Source organism: Xenopus tropicalis, chromosome 4 (genome assembly GCF_000004195.4).
Source record: "Xenopus tropicalis strain Nigerian chromosome 4, UCB_Xtro_10.0, whole genome shotgun sequence".
In the NCBI taxonomy this organism is placed as follows: Eukaryota; Metazoa; Chordata; class Amphibia; order Anura; family Pipidae; genus Xenopus; species Xenopus tropicalis.
In genome coordinates, this window is record NC_030680.2 from 113,537,247 (window position 1) to 113,562,299 (window position 25,053).

The 25,053-nt window shown below is 39.0% G+C and overlaps 2 protein-coding genes across 2 annotated transcripts in view; one reads left to right on the plus strand and one right to left on the minus strand.

The window, feature by feature from the left end:
• Window positions 1–256: 256 nt before the first annotated feature.
• cdc73 (cell division cycle 73) overlaps window positions 257–25,053 on the minus strand; it is a 45,340-nt gene continuing 20,543 nt past the window's right edge. Inside the window, exons 11-17 of the mRNA NM_001016031.3 lie at window positions 11,659–11,716; window positions 9,213–9,248; window positions 9,031–9,118; window positions 8,071–8,232; window positions 5,229–5,329; window positions 2,107–2,248; window positions 257–824 (exon numbers count right to left, since the gene is read on the minus strand). Of these exons, the coding sequence (NP_001016031.2) occupies window positions 788–824; window positions 2,107–2,248; window positions 5,229–5,329; window positions 8,071–8,232; window positions 9,031–9,118; window positions 9,213–9,248; window positions 11,659–11,716 (624 nt within the window). The 3' untranslated portion in view covers window positions 257–787. The remainder of the gene's footprint in view (window positions 825–2,106; window positions 2,249–5,228; window positions 5,330–8,070; window positions 8,233–9,030; window positions 9,119–9,212; window positions 9,249–11,658; window positions 11,717–25,053) is intronic.
• LOC100487440 (beta-1,3-galactosyltransferase 2) lies at window positions 16,691–22,012 on the plus strand. The gene is made up of 2 exons (XM_002932145.5): window positions 16,691–17,364; window positions 19,811–22,012. The coding sequence occupies exon 2, from the start codon at window positions 19,948–19,950 to the stop codon at window positions 21,211–21,213; it is 1,266 nt and encodes a 421-aa protein (XP_002932191.1). The 5' UTR covers window positions 16,691–17,364; window positions 19,811–19,947; the 3' UTR covers window positions 21,214–22,012.

Here is a 25,053-nt window from a genome sequence, read left to right on the forward strand (position 1 = left end):
TACTTAATATTTAAATTATATTCATTAGAGATACGGTATGGAGATCCAAATTACAGAAAGACCCTGTATCCAGAAAAACCCAGGGCCCAAGCATTCTGCTTAACAGGTCCTTTACCTGTATAGAATTGCACAGATGCTTCAGCCCATCCCAGGTCCAATGATTAAAGATGGCAGTACAACAGTTTCCCTTTTTATTTTATTTTTAATATTAGATGCTTTTGGGAGAAGGAAAAATAAAAAAAATTTCATAACAGTATTGTGTGTCTACCATTTTATTAGAAACACAAAGAATATCACTTTAATCCACATACAAAGCTGTATGCTTCTCTTCACACTGCCCACCAATCAGCACGCCCAATGCCATATGGAACGGATTTGGCAAATGTGTAAGCTAAACAGCACAAAAGAGTTCTTTATGGTAATGAACTAAATTCCAAAAAAAAAAGGAAAAGAAAAAAAAAAGTACTTGAGAGAATGTAACATTTACATACACATAAGTATACTGTATTTGAAAAGGGGAAAAAAAAGAAGTATTTGTTTAAAACAAATGCTCTCCCTACTATCAAAATATACAATTTGAATTGCAAACATTGCAAACCTTTTTTTTTTAAAAATAGTATGCTATTCCTTTTTTTGTAAATGATGGCAAATTGTCCAAAAAAATTGTGACAATCCTGGTATATTCAAGGTAGGTTCATTGGACAAATGTGAATAGAGTCCTAATCTCTAGATGGAGGTGAAGTCACAACTCTTTCTTTCCATGGAGAAATGAGAGAACCCAAGCTTTTCAGAATCTTAAATGGGATTTGTTTTTCACCATATACCTAGCGGGGGAAAAAAGAAAAATGGAGATTATTATATGGGAAATCAAATTAAAAGTAATTGGATGAATTGGAAAATGCACTTTGCGGCTTAGAGAGCCTTGGATTCTGAGACACGCAGTACTTTATTTTCAGAAGGCTGATCTTTAATTATTAACACTGTGCCTCTAGCCATGTAAAAAGTAAACTGCTTCACCAAAGCATAAACATAAGATGTGATATAAATGTGTTCAATAAAACAATAAAGCCTTTACTCATGCTCATCTTTGCTTATAGCCAAATGATTTTTGTAAGAATGTCATCTCAGGGAAACAGTCGGGAACTGTAGGAAACCTAAAACTGGATATTTAACTAGACATGTAGAGAGAGAAATAGTAGCAATCCTATATAATACAATAATATAATACCAACACTATTACTACAGATATGAAACTAAAGCTTAGTTCCTGCTCTACTGCTATTTATCATTGTGCATATGCCACTATGTTACACCATAAGTATACACTTAAATGAACGGATATGAACTTGGAGAAGGAAGCGGCACAAGTCTAGTAAATTAATGGATGCACTGAACCAAAGTAGTTACAATTTGTAACATTAATGTTTTAGTCCCTTCCCCCCTGCCAAGATTTCAAATGATGCAGAATGAGAAGAATTTTATACTTTTTGAAGGATTAAAGTAAAGGGTATATTAGGGGTTTCTGTTATAGGTGGGGCTCTTTAACAAATTTTGGTTTAGAAGTTGAAGTTCCCCTTTAAGTAAATCAGGAAAAACAAATCGGCAAAAAAAGTGCTGGACGTGGCCTTCCATTGTCCAGTGGTCACAATGACACACACCTGACCCTAACCTGTCTGCTTCAAACCCAACCTGACCTGCTGCATTGTTATTATTTATACACCCATGCACAACCCTCTTGTCTCTAAAGTCACAACAGGAGGCGGAGCAGGCAGGCATGTGTATATAAATAAGCTAATGTATAGTACCATCATTGGTGGTTGGGGCTGTGGGCACACATTTGGGCCAGCCTGTACATCACTAACTTGGATCTGTTAAATTATGTGCAGTTTTGGCACTATTTGATTTACCATACATACATACATACATATATGTATATTACGTATATTACATGGACCCACCGATACACAAATGAGAGAACATCCAGAAAAAAAAACCTCTTATTAGCTCACATAGCATTGTTATGTTTCAAATACTACAGCAAAATACATTTTAAAAATTTGCCAGCAAAAATTGGCTTTTTTCCCTACATAAAACAAAAAAGGTTACCTGTCCAAAGTCTCCCAGAACTTCAAAAACACAGGTCTGTCCAAGTGCCGTTTGTGATAACTTAATTCCAGAAGCGTCACATCCCATTTTTGCACATTGGGATCAAGCCTAACTTCGTCGTACTTTAGGTGGAAACCCTTAACTGCAAGTCAAAACATAACAGGGCCTCAGACATGCATGATTAAGCCATTTATTATAACCAATCATATTTAGATCTTATTTATAAAGCCATTAAAATACAACACATATGAACATATAACCTAATATATCTTAAAAATACATAAACAAAATTAGCACTTTCTCCTTCCCCAGTAAAAAGTACAGTAGAATGAAAAAAGCACTGCTTTAGTAGCACAATGAATCAGTAATGACCGAAGACATCAAAGGGTTTAAAAGTGGAACTTTAAGGCTAGATTTCTGTCGGAAGAAAGTTGGATAGGCCCATACATGGGGGCAGATAAACGGTCCGAATATGGGCATTTAAAAGGGTGGTTCACCTTAACTTTGAGGGGTTCTGGGATGTCCTATTTCTAGCAATTCTTCCATTGGTCTTCATTATGTACCCTTTACAGTTTTTGAATTATTTGTTGTCTTCTGCTACCTCTTTCCATATGTAAAATGAGGGTCAATAACCCCAGCAGCCAAAGAACTACTGGTCTGTGAGGCTACTATATTGCAGTCTTGCATTTAACCACTGTTTGGTTGCTAGGTATATAAGACCATAGCAAACAAATAACTGCTGAAATGCCAAACTGGAGAGCTGCTGAACAGAAAGCTTAACAAATGAAAATCTCAACAAAAAATTTTGATTAACTGCAAATTGTCTCAGAATATCAATGTCTACATCAACTTTAATGTGAACATCCCCTTTAACACAGACTTCTCCCAAAGGCCTGCAATGGATTCCGTTATGATCATCAGATCAGAGACCCAAAAGCCCCACTATTGGATCAGCCAAGCAAATAGGTGTCAAAAGATTGGCAAAGATCAGCTCGTTTGGCAACCTTACCAAAAGAGAGAATCTACAGGTGTATGGCCAACTGAACTCTAATTCATTCATATAGCCAAGAAAAGGCTTTAAGATGACATGTTCCATAACTAAAGGAACAGCAAACTCAGATACCCACTGTACAAGGAAAGAGAAACCAGGACTGTGCATATAACTTGGGTAAGTACTTGTGCTCTAACCCAGTCTGGAAGTAGATATATAAGAAGTAGGTAAATGCAAGCACTTAAAATGCCTTTTTCAAAGGCAGAGAGAAAAATTCTGATAATTCCAGATATAAAGTATTAGTTTCTGGAATTGACAGTCAGATTTCTACAGTTAAGCAAATCATTTTGTCCTACAGATTTCAGAGCCAAAATAATTAAATAGTTCCAGATCAGCAACTTTTTTTTCCAGTTAACCGAGTCCTTGAATTCTCTCCTTGCATGAAATATGGAATTTAAACTGCAGTGACTATTGAATGCCAATACAATGTTTGTACATTATTCTGCATGCTGCCAGCAAAGAACTAAAATGTAGAAGTAACTTCTAATACCTTTTGTTAACAATAGTTAAACAGAAGATCTAGAATCTTGCTATGGATATTAAATGGATACAGTCAAGACCTTTTTATTTAGAATACCATTGTTATGCATGCAGACTCAAAGAACAGTAACACAAAAAAAAATCAAAGAGTTTTAAATTTAACAAAATATAATGTGTTGCCCTGCGCTGGTAAAACTGGTGTTTGCTTCAGAAACACTACTATAGTTTATATAAACAAGCCGCTGTGTAGTCATGGGGGCAGCCATTCAAAGGAGAAAAGGGCCAGGTAATATATCAGATAAGCTATGTATAACATAATGTGGTTCTACAGAACTTATTTGTTAATGGCTATTTAACCTATGCCATTTAGCGCTATTTCAATTGCCTCCATTGCTAAAGAGTAGCTTATTTATATAAACTATAGTAGTCTTTCTAAAGCAAATATATCAGATTTACCAGTGCAAGGGTGAAAGATTTAAACACCTGACATGGTCCTGCCTGATGTAAGCTACATAAATGAAATGTTGCATAGCTTGGGGCACAGACATGCAAGTCCCAACTATACAAATGGAATGATAAGTAGCGCCAGCAATTCAGGACCACTTGATATTGTCCAGATTACATTACTTCATCTAAAAGCTGAACACCAACCCTAGAAGCTATACACACACTGTTCCCCTATAGTAACCGTATATACTCGAGTATAAGCCGAGTTTTTCAGCACCCAAAATGTGCTGAAAAATTAACCCTCGGCTTATACTCGAGTCCCTCTGCTACCTGATTCCCTGCATGCTCTTCTGTGTGCTGCTCCTTCCTGGTTCCTTGCCCCGCCCCCCGGTGTGACATCACACGCTCTCTGCTTCAGCTGCGGTGTGTATGTGTGTAATGGGGAGGGGGAGGTAGAGCAGGCATGCACGGAAAAGCTCAAACTGGCCTGCTATTTATCTCTTTGTGTGGCGAGAGGTCTTTGATGCAGGCAGGCAACGGAACCATCCAGCCTGCATGCTATTTAGCTGAGGAGGCGAGGAGCGAGCAAGTGAGTGACACAGAGGGAGGGGGAACTCCTTAAAGTAAAAGTCACACTGAATAGGGGGGGGGAGTAGGGGGGAGCCTGGCATCTTGCATACTCATTCCCTGCACGTATTTGTTCAGTAAGATTGATAGATCCTAATTTTATTGGAATTTATTTTGATTATTGAAACTTAGAAGCTGCTGCATTTCCCACCCTAGGCTTATACTCGAGTCAATAGGTTTTTCCAGTTTTCTTAGGTAAAATTAGGTACCTCGGCTAATATTCTGTTTGGCTTATATTCGAGTATATACGGTACTAATGAGTGTGTTTGATTCCATTGGGGACCCTACACAACACTGTTGGTGACTCTCTCACAGTGCCTAAATTATGTTTAAAAGTATGGACACTAATTCTTTAAACAGAGGTTTAGCTATTATAAAAGTATATTAGCCATTTTAAGTGTGTTGCACAGGTAATACTTTAATGTAGATCATGCTACAGTTGGTAAAACATTTTCCCATACACATATATAGAAAAACACTGTAGTTTGCACCAACATTAGCGAAGATGGTAACTTACTTTTTGCAAATATATCTACAGGCGAGCCGTCAGGCAACACCCACGGCCAGCCTTTGAATTGCCAGGCTGGACCTTGAACAAACACTGCCACAACACGATCCCTAGCAGAAAAAAAAAAAACAACAACAAACATTTTAGAAACAATGAATATTAGTATTTCCAAAGGCTGAAAAAGTAACAGAGCAAACTAATAACTTATGCTATCCCTAAAGGAGTGGTTCCCAAACTGTGTGGCTAAATCCTCTCTGGGAAATAAACTGTAGCTCGGTAGCTAAACCTGAAGCCGGCCATACAAGTTAAGATTTTTAAAAGATCTTTTCTTTATCGAAGGACCAAGCTTATTCTGAAACGATTGATTAAAAGTACGATTTGTCCATCAGTGAAAACCACCACCATTTCAAGGGATATTGTTTATTGCAAACAACTATATTTGGGTATGTTTTCATCTCTGCATTTTGCAAAGGTATTTGATTTAAAAAAAATGCTACTACAGCATGTCTCAACAGAATACTGGAGATATCAGTATTGGAAGTGAAAAACAGAAGCTATGGCCAGCCAGCCAGCCTGAAACAATGGAATCTTAAGACAAGACTAAAGGTCCCCATACACAATAAGATCCGCTCACTTGGCGATGTCGCCAAGCGAGTGGATCTTTACCCGATATCCCCCACCTACGGGTGGGCGATATCGGGTAGCAAGTTACTTTAAAAAAAAATAATCCGATCATTTGGCCCTGGGGCCAAACGATTGGATTACATTTGCAGCCATGGGCAGTCGGTTCGGGGACCGCATCAACAAGCCGATGCGGTCCCCGATCCGACTGGATTTTCTAACCTGGCCAATCGATATCTGGCCAATTTCAGGCCAGATATTGGTCGGCCAGGCCGCTCGTTTCTGCCCATACACGGGCCGATCAGCTGCCGAATTGGTCGAAGGGACTGATATCGGCAGCTTCTATCGGCCCGTGTATGCCTTAAGGGTAAGGACCCACGGAGCAGTTCAGTTCCTCACATCTGTGCTATAGCGGGCAACTAACTGCTCTGAAATGACTTTCCACCAGTAACTATAGGAGTCGTTGATGGAAAGCCCTCTGCATTGCTTCGTTTTCCGAAGTTGACTGAGGAATCTTTGCCCGACTTAAGGTCCCCATACACGGGCCGATAGTAGCTGCCGATATCGGTCCCTTGGACCGATTCGGCAGCTTATCTGCCCGTGTAGGGGCAGAACCGAGGGGCCTGGCCGACAGATATCTGGCCTAAAATTGGCCAGATATCGATCGGCCAGTTTGGAAAATTCAGTCTGATCAGGGACTGCATCGGCTCATTGATGCGGTCCCCGAACCGACTGCCCCATTTCCGCCCACATAATCCGATCAAATTATTATTTTTTTTTTACCTAAACGCTCCCTGATATCGCCCACCTGTAAGTGGGGATATCGGGTGAAGATCCGCTCGCTTGGCGATGGATCTGCTTGTGTATGGGGACCTTTAGGAATATGGAGGCGATACAAAGGGCTTTCCCTTTTTTGTTTTCCCTTTTCCTATTGTTGCTGGTGGAAAGACATTTCAGAGAGGTTAGCCATCTGCGATAGATCTGCACTAAACCGCTACGTTGGTTCTTACCCTAAGACCACAAGCAGAGTCAGGATCAAAATCATAGAAGCTAGAGCTAAGAGGAAAATAATTAAAAATTCTAACAGTTTAAATATTACTTATATTAAATGGAAAACTAAAATGATAGGTTGAAACTAAATACATACAAGGTACAGGTAGTCAGATTTCAAAAATGATGTGCAAAATGCTTATACCACACCCCCTGCTTTTTGGTCTCTTCCCCCACTGCTGTACCGCTTAATATTACAGCCACATATTTGACTCTTAATATATTTACCTAGAAAAGCGAAAATAATTGTATATATATTCCTCCCTTCAGGAACAGTAAAGCTGGGGTGGAAGCATCTCCTGATACCTCTTTGCTCAGTCTATTCTGGCTCAAAGGCTTTGCGTCATTTTATTTTTTTAATTCTAGTTTCAAAGATTTGTGTCTTATTTGCAAAGCACTGCTAACATGGCACGGTGGCATATAAGGCCAAGTGACTTTGCATACAATCAGGAAGTGCTCTCTACATGGCAGTGTATTGGGGGGTATTGGGGGTTAGCTTGCTACTCCTTTTCTGTATAATGGTAGGATAGGCCATTTGTATGTATTAGGGTGTAAAACAGTATAGCATTACCCAGCCTCTTTGCAAAGAACTCTCTTTTTCCAAAGATACAGGTATAGGACCCATTATCCAGAATGCTTGGGACCAAGGGTATTCCGGATAAGGGGTCTTTCCGTAATTTGGATCTCCATACCTTAAGTCTACTAAAAAATCAATAAAACATGAATTAAACCCAATAGGATTGTTTTGGCCCCAATAAGGATTCATTATATCTTAGTTGGGATCAATTAAATGGTTCTGTTTTATTACTACAGAGAAAAACGAAATCAATTTTAAAATTCTGAATTATTTGATTAAAATGGAGTCTATGGGAGACGGGCATTCTGTAATTTGGAGCTTTCTGGATAACGGATTTCTGGATAAGGGATCTCATACCTGTATTACAAAATAACCAAAAGAAAGAGCTACAGCTGCCTTGTTATTGTCTTCTAGAGATAGCAGCCTTATCAAGCAAATTAGATTTAATATAGAATGGTAAAGAGAAACCTTAAACATAAAATCAGGAAGTTAGAGTATCAGTAAATTAAAAAGCTACAAAAGACTCAGAATAAAATAACTTTTATGGAGAATACCCACTTATGCTACAGAAAAGGTAAGAAAAATAGTATCATTATGCCATACCAGTCCTGAGGAAGCAGCTTTAGTGGCTGGTCCACAACTCTGTATGGAACTGTAACACTTATGGTTGTCCCCCCTGGCTGCATTTGGTCTTTTCTCCTCTGTATTAAGGTTTCATTATCCCTCTGGCAACCTTGTTTCTTCTTTTCTTCTGATGAAACAAACCTTAAAGTAAGCAGATATTTGCAATTAGAAGCGCATTTCCCAAAGAGTTTTTTTGAGCATTTGGAAAGTAAAGTATACTGGGAAATTATAGCTCTATAGATGCTCTATGGTGTCACAATGGATAGAATGGTTGCCATGCAGCACTGGGGTCCTAGGTTCAAACAAGGAGTTTGTATGTTCTCCTGTGCGAGCATGGGTATTATTATTATTATTATTATTAACATAACAGGCTAGTTAACTGGTTCCTAATAAAAAGGACCACATGGTGTGATTGTGGTGGGGACCTTAGAGTAAGCTGCACAAAGATAATGTTAAAACAACTGTATTTATTATGGATAAATGTAGGTGCATGATCACATATCAAAGGCCCAAATCACTTAAAAACGAAGAGGTGACACCAGGATCATAAACAGTATCCCATAAGCAGAGGAGTTCAGATTCTGTACTCTATCAGTCTGCGAATACTAGGCAGCACTGCACAGCGATTCCCATGTGGGGCCAAGGTACCTGGTATACATTCATGGACTGACATATCAAAATGATGAAGCCAAACACAGCACTGTATGGAGCCCACAGGCAAGCGGGTATTGTATAAATATTTTGGAGGCCCACAAACAGCAAGGGGGTTGGGGAAGGGCAAACTTATATTTATAAATCACTGCCAATATTATATTAAATAAAGAAAAGTCATAATAAGTAGTAAAATGCTGGTATCACTTTATACTTTGCAAAAGCAGTAAGTACTATTTGTTTAGGGCCCTTGTATTTTCAAACAAAGGAACGCTAACAGCCACTTACTTGAGATCTTGAAGAAGGTCTTTAGCATTTAACATAGTAATTAAAGAAGTGGTAGCAGCAGGTATAATGATGATGGGCGTGCGTGATCCTGCGTGGAGTAAAAATACAGAACATTTTTAAATACATTCATTTCAAAATCTCACTCTTTACTTATTAATTTTTTTCTTTAAAGAAAAGGTTACCTTTTTTCTGATTTGGAGGTGGCCTTGCCTGGGAAACTGGGGAAAATAAAAGAAAAGGAATGAAAATTCACCACATACAAAAATTGTTATTTAAAAAAAAAAAAAAAAAAAAGATTAAATAAAAGGAACAGAGATCGGAGGTATTGCTACATAGCTGTAACTATATATACACCACTCTAATATTTGTGCAATGCCTTCGGTTAGAATATAGAGCCATACATGGAACTAAGGACTAGAGAACATATTTGGCACGGGTGACTTAGGCACAATTAGAGATCTGATTGAGGGTTGCAGGAGATTTGCCAGTGGGTTTTCCTTAGTTTAGTTAAAAACCTAGTTGCAGGGGGATGTTGCCTTTATTCCCATGGGCACACAGTGCTTTAAACTGCCAACATAGAGGCTGCCTAGACTGATAACAGCTTCCCAACTGGCAGAACTACAGCTCCCAGCTAAAGGCTGTAATGGCATGCTGCCAACTCTATTATCATTAACCCATATTTATAAAGTGACATAGTATTGAACAGGGCTGTACAGCAAATTTGTAGTCCCAATTGTGACCAAACGTGTTCCCCCTTGACTGCTATTTTAGATCAGACATCAGTCAAATCAGGGAGAAATTAAGCATCAGTAAGCCACCACTGTATTGCACATATAAAAAGTTCCACTCTGGGATTTAGTTCTGCTTTAACAGTGGTATTTTCAACCACAACAAGCCCAGGAACCAGCCATATATAGTTACAGCATCTTTTTCATTTGGATTTTATTATCTTAAATGGAATTTTCTGTGTTGCTGGCCACTGCCAGAATTACTTGGAATGCAGCACACAACCGAGCTTCATGGAAAGATACAAACACATTGTGGCCTGTCAATTTTAAATCTATCCCCTTGTTTCGCAACAATGAGACAAGTCGGGCAGCAATCCTGACCTTTTAGTGCTGATAAGCATTTCATACACAGGGCTTTGCAAATACCATATCTCAGGATGCTAGAGAAGGGAGCATGCAGACACCTGCAGTCTACCTTTCCCTTCTTAAATTAAAAGTTTCATTAAAGTGCAGCCAAATTGCAACTCAGTCAAAACAGTGTTGCATTTATAGAAAACTGATACTGTAAATACTGGCAAAATTACTTTTTATTATGTAGTTCTTTTGTTTCTCAATTTGAACCCAGCACCCAGTGCAACAGCACTCCTGTTATAATCTAATAAAGATATGCAGTGTGCATATATAACTTCAGGAAACACAACATGGACATATACAGTGCCACTCAGTATGCTGTACATTACATAGCTACATTACATTGCAGGAGTAGGATACAAGGAATACATTGTGACAAGCCAGAGAAAGCAAGTACTGATTTAAAGGCATACAGAATGAAAGCACAGTGAGGTGGCCGACTCAGAGTATTAGTTGTGAATAGGCACCATTGCATTAGTTAGTTGGAAACATGGCATACACTTAAGGCCTTTGTTATGCAAGTGTACCAAAAAAAAAAATATAGGTATATACAGGGCTGGCATTATGGCCCTATACTATTAAGTTAAAAAACAAGTAAATGGGGCCTGACTATGGAGAAAAAAAAAAAGTCCTTATAAACATATTGTTCATTATGCCAAAATACTGGCCCTAAACTGCCAATCTGCTGAAGCAGTGTAACCACTAGGAGCTTTGGGTCTATGCTTAAACTTTTAACTTGATGGCAGCCAAACCGTGCCTGACTGGCAATCAATAACTCACATAAGTGCAGCACCATATTTAAACTAAATTATATATTCTGCCAACTAATGCTCAGCTCTCCTAACTTATTGCGATCCATGATCCATGCAAGCCAGATCTCTTATCAGTCATGGTCCTATATTTCACATACCTCATTACAAAAACCTTTCCATTTGCCATTCCAAAACAGTCTATAAATGCCTGGTATGTGCCTCTGAACCATCCAGAAATTTTAAACATACATGAATTTAGCTTGAGATTAATGCAAACTTTAAAAGTCAACTGTACATTGTGAAATATAGGATATATAATAAGTCAGATAGGGGTTAACAAGCAGCTTTAACATTTTTATTTGCAACAGATATTAATTTTAATGTTAGAAAAGGCTGACTATCCCTTAGTAATGTGTAGTACATATAAGGGTTAATAGGGAACAGGCTTTAGGCCCAGAGGGACCAGCTGTTTGATAGGATACATGACATGAATCAATTTGAAAAAAACAGATTCAGTTTCAGGCTTGTGACATTATGAAAAGTGCTCTCAAATTTCAGTGTTTTATCTCATTGCTTATCACTTTGCTTGGATTCCAAAGTCTTTTCAGCTTCTCATTTTCCCTATCTCATAAGAGAGAGTGAGTTTATGGCTGGACTTACACTAAAAAAAAAAAAAAAAAATAGGAATTATCAAAAATTGAGCCAAATATCAATAATTTGCGGGTTCATGTAGTTACCTGGTCTTGGCACAGGCTGTACAGCTGGAGTCTGTGTCTTCCTGGCAGATGCCCCTTCCTAGAAAATATAAAAACAAGAATGTTGATATAAATAGCTGAATGTAATCATTTCTAAGCCTGCATGTGCAATCATAGCAGTCACCTTTACAAAATGTCTTGTGCGCCTTACATAGAATAGATGCCAGCCCCTGGAATTAGCAAAACCTTAAGGGTGATTCGGCTTAATCACAGGGAAATGCCTGCTTTCGCATTTTTTTCACAATTAAGCCAAATCACCGCAAGTAATGTAATTCACTTGCAGGGATTCCAATGTTAGCAAGGCATTTCTGGAGAGATTTATTGCCGCAGTAGCGATTTTTTAATGCCGGAGCCATTGCCCTAAAGGAGGACTAAAGATGAGCAACAGAATTAGTCTACAAATGTTACAGCATATGTTTTGGGTTTTGTAAAGCCCCAGGTTATGCCGGCCATTTATTAGTAAAGATCTGTGGCTCTGAAGATGCCCCCACTAACTTCCAAAATTTTCTTCTGCTAGTTAACTGCACTTGGTCCCTGACCTCAGTTAAGAGCAGCCCAGACAAGCTCACAAAATACAATATAAATAAAATATAAAATGAATGCTGTAAGTCTGATTAGTAATTCATTCAGATAATTACTATGCAATTCTCATTACATATCCAGCAGCTACAATAGATATAACCATACTTTCAGGTAATGTTTTGTTAATTTCCTTGACTCCCTAAGCTTTATTTCTCATTGGCAGACCACAGCTCTGAGCACGTGCGGTACCACTGGCAGGCAAAAGATGACCTAACAAGATCCAAGATGGGGAGCTCCTAGACATAATTTAAACGGCTTAACCAATAATGTTATAAAGCTGCATCACTTTTGAGCTGGTACAGTAAGTTTAGCATATAAAATGCAGATTCACTAGGCACTCATTTTAGGCTTTAGTTCTAAAATGTATTTCAATCAGTGCCCATCACATTACAATATGCTGATATCAGGGGCTGCTAGCTGTGGGTTTCAATGTGACCCCACTATGACTCAGTATCACAGCCTCTATGGTACCAGTCCTTAAAGAAGTTCCACATCACCCATGCAAAGAAACTGCCTGGGAAAATATGTTTAGAAAAAAATGCCATAAAACTGCTGATCTATCAAGTTATAAAGCTGCAGACAACATGCAATAACATGCTGCATAAATGTAAAGATCTTTTGCATATCACACAACAGCACAGATCAATGTAAACACCGTAATATAACCTCCAGCAATTGCACACTGAGATAATACATATTTGCTTGGTGTCTCATGTAAACCTTATTTTGATGTAGATGGAGGTCATTAGCACTGATATTAAGACTAGATGTTACTCAGCGTTTAGCTACTGTGCAATTCAACAAACTGCACTTATATTCAACCTTCCCTCCACGATGACAAACCTAAAATCACAAATCAAATATGTAAGAAAAGCCATTTACTTTAAGGAGAAGGAAAGGCAAAATCACTTGGGGGTGCCAAAATGTTAGGCACCAAGTGACTTTAATCGCTTACCTTGTACCGGGGTACCTGTAGCGAGCGCTTCCTCCTTCCTGCTTTGTTTTGGAAGGACTAAACAACAGGCGCAGTAGAGTGAAAAGCGGACTATTCAGTCTACTGCGCATGCACGTGCACGGAACCAGGAAGGAGGAAGCGCTGCAGCTACCCCGGGCTGGTGCTGTTCTCTCCCATCAGGGGCACCAGCCCAGGGTAAAAGGTATGCGATTTAATTCACTTGGGGGTGCCTAACATTTTGGCACCCCCAAGTGACTTTGCCTTTCCTTCTCCTTTAAACTTAAAGCAAAATGTTTGTCCATATGGGATAGGCAGGTATTGTATGCCCCATTCCTTTAAACACATGCTACAATGATCATTGTACATACAATTGTCTATAAAGTAAATGTCTTTTAATGAAAAGCTGAAGGTACAGCTGAGCCCTTCCCCTAGTCTACAAGGGAGAGCAGGAAGGGGGGGGGCTTTTGTGGTAAAGAATACAGGGGCTGTTATATGTTAAAGTTCTACCAAAAACAGGTTAAGGGTTAATTTTTATTAACCCCTTCCCCACCACACGATAGATGAAAAGAGGGTTTACAAGTTTCACAACTGCTCACACTCAAGCCACTACATAGCTTGATACAACAGCTGGTGGGATGTGCGAGACAGAAAAGACTCAACCCGCACCCAACTCTAATCCAGAAAACTTTGCCATTGTAGGACCTGCACCCAACCCATATCCGCATATTCCCATTCCATGCGTTATTTATGGATGTGTCTCTGGTTCCAAGACAGGGAATCTTTAGGAGCAGAGATGGAATGTACTTCCCAGTCTGACTCTCACGCAAATCAAACCCTCAGTGGTTGCCCAAATTTCAACCTAAACCTGAAATCAGTCCAGTCATTTCAGAAGATGATGAACCTACTTAATAAGCAGACACCAGTGCAGCAAGCAACATAGATATGATCGGTAATACATTTTACTGCTTAATTAATTAGCAAAATACAGTGAAAGATATTGCTTCATTTGTTCCCAAAAAAGAAAATCTTAAATACAGCTAAAAAAAAATCCCTCCTTTCAACACTGCACAGTAACTCAACTGGGGACACAGAACAAAAACAGGGGAAAAAAACAAAAGCAGCATTCTACTATGTTTTCCCATACACCAACAAAATATAAAATATATATGACCTTCCATTGATCCAACAAGTGTTTTATAGATCTTTCAATGTGTATTTTACTACTCAGACAGAAACCATTACCTATTGAAGGTGAAATGTATGAAAAACCAAAGAGACTTAAAGTCTTAAAAAATTCTATTTCTTTACACAGCCCTAAATATGAAAGCTAAGCAGAACTCTAGCTCTTGCTATTTTTCTCACTGGTGCAATTAAGCCAGCAGAAAGGGACAAGCTAACACGGAGCTTTTTAGCTTTGGATTTAGAAGTACAAACATTAGTTTTATGAAAATTATAGTTATAAAATGTGATCGTTATTTGAACGTTATGTGTGAGCCAGAGGACATGTTCTTTTTGCCGTAGTACTTTTCGAGAAAGAGATTCAGCATAAAGAGCATGATGAGAACAGTACCTAAAATAGACCGGCACATATATACTGATCTGGATCAATGTAAAATAAAAGTCTCATGCAAGATTTAAAGGGCCATGGTCATGCTTGTTTGGGGTTTTGTTCTTAACATTATAAATTGCCATAAATAAATGCACAAATCTCATAATTCAGTGAAGTCTAACCAATGATACAATCACCTGCAGAAACAGAGAATTAGTATGACTGTAAGGAACATCTGTCATTAGTGGTACTGGTGCACTGGGGCAATCGAGCAACTAAACTGGCAACAGCACTTTAAAATAGCAGAAAGTTAAAAGTGCAACCAACTGGTCGTTAAAAGTAACTGGTACAGATACACTGAATCCAGAACCATTTGTGGCCTAAATCTGAATGCTATCCTATCGCAAGATTCTGGAGTGTGCAGCCAAACTGAATGCTGCACCCACCTTCACTGCAACCAAAACCGCTAATGTTTCATTTCGCAAAGCTATAGGATACTTGTAAGGTGCCAAATTATACTTAATTACCAGTCACTAGTAACTCAAGGCAATACAGCAATACCTCCTGCTGGCGCAACTGAGCATGCCCCAGGGCATCCAGAGGTAGTGGAAGTAGTAAAGCAGCACAATTTCAATAAGCTTAGCAGCCTTCCGTGGCAACCTAAACATTTTCATACTAAGCTCATTGCGTCCTTTAAACTAACCAATATTTGTGATTAGCTTTACTTTGTTCTTTAAAGCCTAGACTTGGGTATTAAAGATGACAATTTTTTCTTCCCAAATGATGGAAGTTTGTTGACATCACTGAAATCTGACTGTGCAAATTGATATGTTATTTTGAAAAATTTTAACCTAAAAATGACAAATGCAGTGCATTCTTACTTACTAGACCCAGGGCCAGCATTGGATTTATAATTACATATCACCACACAATACCATTTAGCTTTAGCTTCATTTCAGCACGTCTGCACTATTTTAGTTCCTGAACTGTTCGGAGAATATTTCCCAAGCTCTTTTGCAAGTCAGTTATTGCCATCAGTTGATGTGATGAATGATGTGCTGCATTATTTATTGCAGTGGTTTCAGTGTGTGTATTCTCAGGGGGACTCGCAGTGTTAAGCAGCAACCCAAACACCACATTAAAAGCTGGGTGTTTTGATAATGTGATAAAATATGTACAGATTTCTTAATATGGGGGGTCAGCAGTTTCTTTTGCAGATAATGTATTAATGAGGATACTGGAACATTTCCATTCCAGAATCTGTATCTAGAAGAAATATACATTTCATTGGCTCGCGTGGGCTTTGGGAGGTGCATATATTCACACCACTTACACTTGAATCTGGCCTATAAGGGTGTAGCTCCATGTTTCCCATAGATGTAATTGAAAACGCAATTCAATTAATGTAAAATGAAGTGTGTAACCTATATGGGCACAAAAAAAGGGGTAGAAAATGATTATGTTTATAAACTTGCTTATTCACTACATGGTTGCAGTAGGAAAAGCATGAATAAAGGGGAAATTACTGACTCTGCTGGTGTTTTCCAGATGAACGGCATACATATTCATTAAGATTTATTTCAAAATACCAAAGGACTAGAAGGCAGTTCCAGTTTCGTGACCTTCCCAGCAGTGCTGGAAGGAATAAAAAAGTGGCTAATAAAATCTAGAATGCACAAGGTGGTGAGAGCAGTTCATGTTGCAGGCATGTTGAATAAATACGCTTCAGTATTACATTAGATTTCCATTGTTGCTTAACAGTAATGGGTTTAACCCGGGAAATGTGCGACACTCAGTATGCAGGCAGCAGCAGAATTCTTATGAAAGGACATCTTGACGCTGGGGTCAGGCTACCAGCAAAGAAGCCGTGTGTAGATGTTAAAATCCATGCGGTCTTTTTAATGATTGTCATAAGCAAAAAGCACGGGGGCTGGCTGGCTGCTTGTAGACAGGGAGAAATGCATGCACGCCTGTCACGTGAGTGTTAGCCTAGCTGTGACGTTCAATTCTGCTCTGTCAGAAGACGGCATCTGTCAAATCCCACATTTAAACCACTGACTCTGAGAGAGGCAGCAGCAGCCTGGGAAACAGACCTGCTTCTCTGCTCCATAGATTTCCCCCCGCCCCCTCCAAACGGCTCAGTCTTCCACTGAAGCAGCCTAGCAACAAGGACGGAGGTAAATCCCCTACTATTCCTTAATTCAAGTAGACTATGTTCTTGCTGAGATTCCTCCAGCGCTGCTGATATCTGCCAACACGGGCATGGATACAGATGGCTGAACACCGCATCAGGGACACAAGGCAGCATCTGATGAGGCTCTCAGCGCACTCGGAGGCACTCGGGAGGCAAGCAGGTTTTGCACACAAGACAATGCCGGGGATCTTTCAGCCCACCAGCCAGCGGAATATACAAAATGCCCATGAATGGAAGGGGCACTAGGGCAAGCTGCATGCAGACGGACAGTAGGCACAATCATACGCAGAGAGGAAATTTCCTAAGTGCGCATGTTCCACTACTCATTTTCTCTGGCCAAGTGATGACGTGCCCAAACTATTCTAAATAAGTGAATTTCAACCATCATGAGCAAATACAGTAAAAAAGGTATGTAACTAAATATCAGCAATTTCAATCATTTAAACTGTTCAATACAAATGTTTGTATCATTTGCCCAGCAAGAGAAACTAACAGCTAGTGTTAGCCATGAATCTCAGTGACTAGTATAACATGAATCCCACACTATGTCCATAGCTGCTGGGCACAGGGAATGTCACTTATACAGGGGAAAGCTAAATCCCTTTATAAAGTAGGTCATAGTTAATCTTTATCTGAAGTAATCTGTAAACCCCAGTGACTCTGGCTAGCTGCTGAGATTAGGGAGTCATTAATAAGAGAGCCACAATTTACATTCAAGCAGATTGTGAATCAGAAAGCAGTTCTCATTGTGGGGATTAGGGGAAAGTCTTTATACCTCACTGGAAAATGAGAACTACCTTGCATTTAAATGGGCTGCAAGGACTGTGATGGGGGGTGGAAATAGTTGAAAATTGATGTTTACATTTGGGAGTTATTCAAACTGTAGAATTAGGACTCAAACTGGATTTGTATGCAATAAAGTGTGCAAAATATTTAATACCTTATTTTGCCAACTAGCTTATATTAATAAAAACTGTTTTACAGGATGAAAACCATAGGGGTCTGGGATAGTAGAACACGGTTTCTATAATGCAACACTGCTGAGGATTTTCAGTCTTTATACAACACCAAGAAGCAAAACATTGCCTTAATGGGGTAATGCTGTTAGTCCTTATACACATAGGAAAAAGGGAAATGGGGCATGGCAAATAGCAATTGTTTTAATCCATGTGGCCTGCAATGGGATACAAAGCATGCCCAGATAGGGAATACAGGGTACCACAGAATCTGATAGACACTACATGCAATAAAGGTGCAACATAAACATATGTTGCAGTATTATTAAACAAAAAAAATAAATAAATTAAAAAAACCTTAAAAACCTCAGCCCTTTGCTTAATTAATTCCACAGGCTACCCTGTGCTGCTAAGCTGTCTTTACAACAGCCAGGGGAAATTTACATTCCTTTCTTATGGCTCAGGCTTGGGAAATCTTCCTATGCACACTATTCTGTGCTTTGATTTATGGAAACCATTCCTTCACTGTGCCAGCCATCCCATTGTCAGACACAAGATTTTATTATCTACACAGTGGCCGTGTTTATAGCTGGACTCTCTTAATAATGGCATTTCCCAGGCTGCAGGAGGAAGCAACGGCACTGGTGCATCTGGAACAGAAATCTTGATTTTCCTTTAGCAGAGAGGAGAGGATACATTGAATAGCATTACCATATATTATCTTGGGGTGAATAACACTAACAAAAGCAGCTAAAATGTGTCAGCCTAACACATGTATTGTTCACTTGAGAGATCTATTACAACTGAAAAAATATATTTGATTTAAAAAAAGCTTACATAAACATTATTATACTCCATCAAGAAGTAAATGTAACCGCATGTTAAATATCCCAATCAGTAAACAAACTGGAAATAGAACATCCTCTCCGAAAAATGAATCTCCACACTTGCAAATCAGTAATAAAGCTGCATTTCCTATAGTATAACAACGCAGGCACATTTTAAAATGTATGAGTCGGGGCTGGAAAGCATCACAGTTTCATATTAAAACATGCATTGGTACATAGTATATTTATAAGAGTACCGCTGCAGAAAAACTTGAATATAACAAGCTAAAAGCATCTCACCCATGCCTAGCGAATGGAGTGTCCTTAGTTTAGTCCGGTACAAACATACAGATTCCCCACATGGATGCAACTCTGGCTCCCTCTTGAGGAAGCAACTTGTAACAGTGCAAAACAGCGAAACCCAGTGTGATGCTTCACAAAGTATTTAAATATTTTAGCAATCACAGCTTAAAAAAAATCAATATATAATAGTGGATTTTTGAATGACTGACTCTCCAAGCATTTGTTCTGACATTACATCTTCAATTTCCTTTAAGTGTATAAAGTGTAAGTAGACTGAACGGGGAAGCTACTGAACCCTGAAAATGAGTTTTGACAAGTGCATCTTCTCATTGACTTTTTGAACATAGCCAATGAAAACATGCTAAGCAGCGTAGTGTGACTAACACAACACAGTTCCAATCGACCTTGCACGTGCAGCAGGCTCCTCAATGCACATGACAAGCGCTGAAAACAAAACCAGCAGATTAAATGAGCGGGTTATTTCACTAAATTAGCTGCACGATTATGCACCAAACTGGAAACCTGGCCCAAGTAGATAAGTTAAGCATCTCCAGCAGCAAGCGAGCAGTAAATCACCTGGACAAAGTCTTTATTCAGCAGCTTGGTCAATAATTTGACATCTACTAATTGGTCCATCAGGCTATTTTGGCCAGGGCAGCTAGATAATTAGAAAATACACCTACACAAAAGGAATAGGTGCTTTTTTTCGCCATGTCTTATAATGAAACATTGGTTTATTGTAAGTACTTGTAATACTTCTCATTGTAGATCCGCCTTTACTTGATAAGCCAATGGAAAAATGAAATAATGACGCCTAACACCAAAGAAGAGTGACAGCTGCACGGAGTGTGGGACAAGCGACTACGGACCCGTGCCACACAGTGCACCACAGCATCACAAACAGCATGCTTCAGTGGAGGAGACGCCATTGCTGTTTTGTCAAAATGACCTGGAATAGCAAGAGGTCTCTGTTCCGCACTCACCTCACTGGTCTCTTATCGCTCGTGTTTTTATTCGCAATGTTGCTCTTTTTTAACCACCATAGCTCACTCTCGGGAAGAACTGGACTAAAAGAGAACCCAGTGACGCACACAATACGAGGATACAGGGCAACAAAAAGTGATACCAACAGCTCGCTAAGGAGTATCTGGAAGGATGGTACTCACCAAACATTAAAGCCCCACACTGCTTCTAATGTGAGCAGCACAGAGTTGCTACAACAAGGAGTAACTGGGTTGGAGAACACACTAAGCACAAATGGAAGTATTTATAGTGAAAAAGGCTCAGGACACCAAAATGTGTATCATTATAAGTATATCATTAACGAGCCTGAGAAGTGTCAGGAGAAAACTCCATTCCTTATTCTGCTCATAGCAGCAGAACCGAGACAGATTGAGGCTCGACAAGCAATTAGACAAACTTGGGGTAACGAGAGCCTTGCTCCAGGGTTCCGAACAGTAAGGTTGTTTTTACTTGGGTTACATGCCACGGCAGATGGATTAATCCAGCAAGCCATTATGGATGAAAGCAGGCAATACCATGACATTATCCAGCAAGAGTACTTAGACACCTACTACAATCTGACCATTAAAACGTTAATGGGCATGAACTGGGTAGCGACATATTGTCCAAAGGTTTTGTATGTTATGAAAACGGACAGCGATATGTTTGTTAACACCGAATACTTAATACACAAGCTGCTGAAGCCTGATCTACCCCCAAGAACCAATTATTTCACTGGATATTTAATGAGAGGGTATGCACCAAACCGTAACAAAGACAGCAAATGGTACATGCCCCAGGATTTATACCCAAGTGAGCGTTACCCAGTATTTTGCTCAGGGACTGGCTATGTGTTCTCTGGGGACCTGGCAGAGAAAATCTTCAAAGTGTCTCTAAGCATCAGACGTTTGCACTTAGAGGATGTATATGTTGGGATTTGTCTGGCAAAGCTGCGTATTGACCCTGTGCCCCCGCCAAATGAGTTTGTCTTCAATCATTGGAGAGTTTCATACTCGAGCTGTAAATATAGTCACCTAATTACCTCCCATCAGTTCCAGCCAGGAGAACTTATTAAATACTGGAATCACTTACAACAGAATAAGCACAATGCCTGTGCCAATGCAGCCAAGGAAAAAGCCAGCAAGTACCGGCATCGTAAAATGCACTAAATGGACAACATATTAAATAATAGATTTTATTGTGCAAATTGATATATACTAAAGCATGTGCAGCGTACGGGCAAAGCTTATGGTGAAAGGCTTTTCAAAAAGATGGGAAAATTATTTTTTTATTTTCAGAAGATTAGAAAATAAATGATCAGACACAGAAACTAAAGGGTATCTACAAGACAAAAATGCATAAAATGTTGTGTGTTAAATCTGTGCAATAAGACGCATGCACACTTTCATGGTACACCTGCTCTTTTATGTGCCAATAAAATTCTACTGGTCCAATTTTGCATACAAACACAAGGCAAATGTATTATTGTTAATGGAAACACACACCTCAGATTAAACACTCTCTAGCAATAGAAACACTAAGACGCTAGCTTTACAATTACAATTAGCATTGCATTACATTTAAGATGATTTTTCCACCATTTCTATTTTACAAGTGGAATGTTATGTGATCTATAAATTCAATAATAGGGCATTGCCATAGTTTTAATATCCTATGGTGCCCTATTTATACAAATAATAAATAGTATCAGTGCTATAACACAACTTCTATATATTTATGGGCTAGTAAAAAATAATAGAATTAACCCTAAACTTCATTACTGGCAAAACCCTCCAAAATATTTCCAAAAGCAAAGAGAGGGAGGGGGCACAGCAATGCTCACGTGACCCATTCATGAATAAGCAGAGCAGACTTACACTGGCAAAACACCAAATCCTTCTTTGTATATTGTTTAATACCTAAGTCCTAGACTGTACAAATAAAACTGACCAAAATTCAAGGAATATATTCTCCTTCTCATCTTGTATTTCTAGTTAGTGTTGCCCAATGAAAACCTTTGTGACTTAAATTTGGCCTTTTCCAATTAATTTTGGGGGTGGAGGAGGTAATGGTGGGACCCATAAATATACTTTGCTAAGGGACTTGGGAATACAAAGTTACACCCCTGCACATACCACATGAATAGCAAAGTGTTTTGCATGCATTTAAATATAAAGTACCATTACACTGCTCTGGTAAAAGTTTGGCCAACTACTAGTTTATATGAATAAACTGCTGCATAGCCATGGGGAGTGCCAGGCAAGTTAGAATGGTTAGGCTGTTGAGTCCACATGTACATAGCAGATAAACTGTGTAGAATTATGGGTTTTACTTCTTACACTGTAAGATAATGGAAGGTCAAATGCAATGTGTGGCTCTCTAGAGAAGTATAATATAATGAAAAGCTTTCACATAATATAGCGCATTTATTTGCAAGAAATAATTCATTTGTAGGTGCTTGATGAACAGATGCATATCTCAATTGTTTGCTGGTCCTTAAAAACACTAAAAGCAGTAAACAGTTCATTTCATGTAGTGATGCAAATATGTGGGAAAAGTATGGTCATTTGCCCCATATATGCTTCTGGCTCATACAATTGTACCCCCTTGGCAAAAAGGTACAGCGGCATTACTTACTTATGGCTGTGCAAAATGTGAATTATGTATTTTTTTTGTCTGAGTAAGAAACAGAAAAATACCCTCTACATCAGCAGTTCTCAACCTGGGGGTTGAACGACCCTTTCTGATGGTCTTAGGGATAATTTTATGGTTGGGGGTCACCACAACATGAGGAACTGTATTAAAGGGCATTAGGAAGGTTGAGGACCACTGATTTATGTGCACTGGGGTAGGGACTGCTGTGAACTATGAGCAGTTTCTGTGAAGTGCTACGTATATAAACAATGCATAATATCAGCAGGAACTGAATGATGGGAAGGCCTAGGGAAGACAAACAAGGATTCTATTTGAAATATATTAGCCTAGAAACGAAAAGGGATTGCCCAAGTACAGAGGGGGCTTTTATTAGTAAAAGAGGTGGGGACGAATAGGACATGAATGGGCAGAAAAAAAAGTGGGCAAAGCTTGTGCAGTAAAACACTTGTGAAATCAATACAAGCAGGTATAAAAAAGTGCTGGTAAACAAGAAAAAAAACATTGTGTCTAGGAGAAATCAAGACTGCCACAGAGAAGTGCACTTTATATGCTGTGACTGCTTTTGGTAAAGATGATTACCCCAAATTTAAGTTTAAAAAATGAGAAATGACTATCTGGTTAAGAGTTAGCTACATCAACACCAGGTTCAGCTGCTAAGGCCAACAAGAAGTGAGCTCCCACACCACTGCTGACATCTCAGGAAGGCCCAGCGACATTACATTACATTGCAAATTCTAGGATAGTTATCATTAGTGTATTGCTGCCAAAAGACATTGTTCTACAAGAGACAAGCAACTGTCATTCATATCCCCCCCCATGCAGGGTTACCCATAGTATATCTGTGCTGCAGCCATAAGGGTACACTGTAGAGCCTACTTCTGCAGCATAACCTAGCTTGTAACATGTTAACCCTCTCTGATAGCCACAGGAATCTGAAAGTACAGGTATGGGACGGGTTAATCAGAATGCTCAGGACCTGGGGTTTTCTGGATAATGGGTATTTCCGTAATTTGGATATCTATACTATAAGTCTACTGAAAAATAATTTTAATATTAGTTAAAAACAATATTTTTGCCTACAATAAGGATTATTGATATCTTAGGCTCAAATACTGGGTTCTGTTGTATAATTACAGAGAACAATAATATAATTTCAACAAAATTTGAATTATTCACTTATAATGAAGTCTGTTGGAGATATCCATAAAGTTCCAATGTAAGGAAAGACTAACAGGTTGCCAGATAACAGATCCCATACCTGTATTATATTTTAAGGAAACGGTTACTGGCCGTGTCAGTTTTTTTCCTTTGAGCCTGGGTAAGCAAGCCAAAAATCACTGACACATATAGTTTGATCTGTAATGAGTACATGTAGCATAAGGAAAGTAAGGCTGGGCCTTTTTACCGAGACCAAATGTGCTTTTAAGTAAATCACAAATAGGACAGCAAATTACATATCAGGTGTATCTGGGATGCAGCCGCGCCATGGGAAACCTTTCCTTGAGATTCTTGTTATACAACTGCCGGAAAATATAAAGTATCCAAGAAGATAGGTTCTCTCTGATGGTAGATAATTGAAGAGATAAAAAAAAAACTGAAAGCAAGAAGCTTCAATAATCAATTATGCAAAAAAACATGGAAGCAAGAGGCAGACCTGGGACACTGCCTGCTATACGAAGCTTTGATTACAGTTTTCAGCCTCACAGATAAGTCGGTACAGAGTTCCTGTACCAAACAATGGTTATATAGTTACATAGGGTTGAAAAAAGACCATAGTCCATCAAGTTCAACCCTTCCAAGTGAACCCAGCCCACACAAACCTATACTGACCTATCTATACACTCACATACACGAATGCAAACATCAATACTAATTGTAGATATTAGTATCACAATAGCCTTAGATACTATGCTTGTTCAAGAACTCATCCAAGCCTCTCTTATAGGCATTAACAGAATCTGCCATTGCAAAATCACTAGGAAGGGCATTTCCCAACCTCACTGCCCTCACCGTTTATATGCTTATAAGGTGCCCGATGTATATTAAAGGTTAGTTTTCATTCGCACTGGCAACCCCAACCAAGAGTTCCTATTTTAGGTAAGAAAAAAAAAAAAATCAACACTTGTGAAGTTACTTTTAATTCAGTGAGACTCCACCCAAGAAACTCCTTATTACTCACAGGCCCCCAGTATTGCATAAAACAGCTCATATTAAAAACCCTGCTTAACTTAAATAAACCATTTTCATAAAAAATATACTTCACCATTATATGCCATTGGAAAATTCTAAATAGAAAACTGCCCTTTAAAGAACTAGGAGGACCCACCCCCCTGGGATTATGTGATTCACAGCGC

What these genes read in the sequence shown, in the direction of transcription:
- LOC100487440 (XM_002932145.5), top strand. Translation starts at nt 19,948, where the DNA reads ATGCTTCAGTGGAGGAGACGCCATTGCTGTTTTGTCAAAATGACCTGG.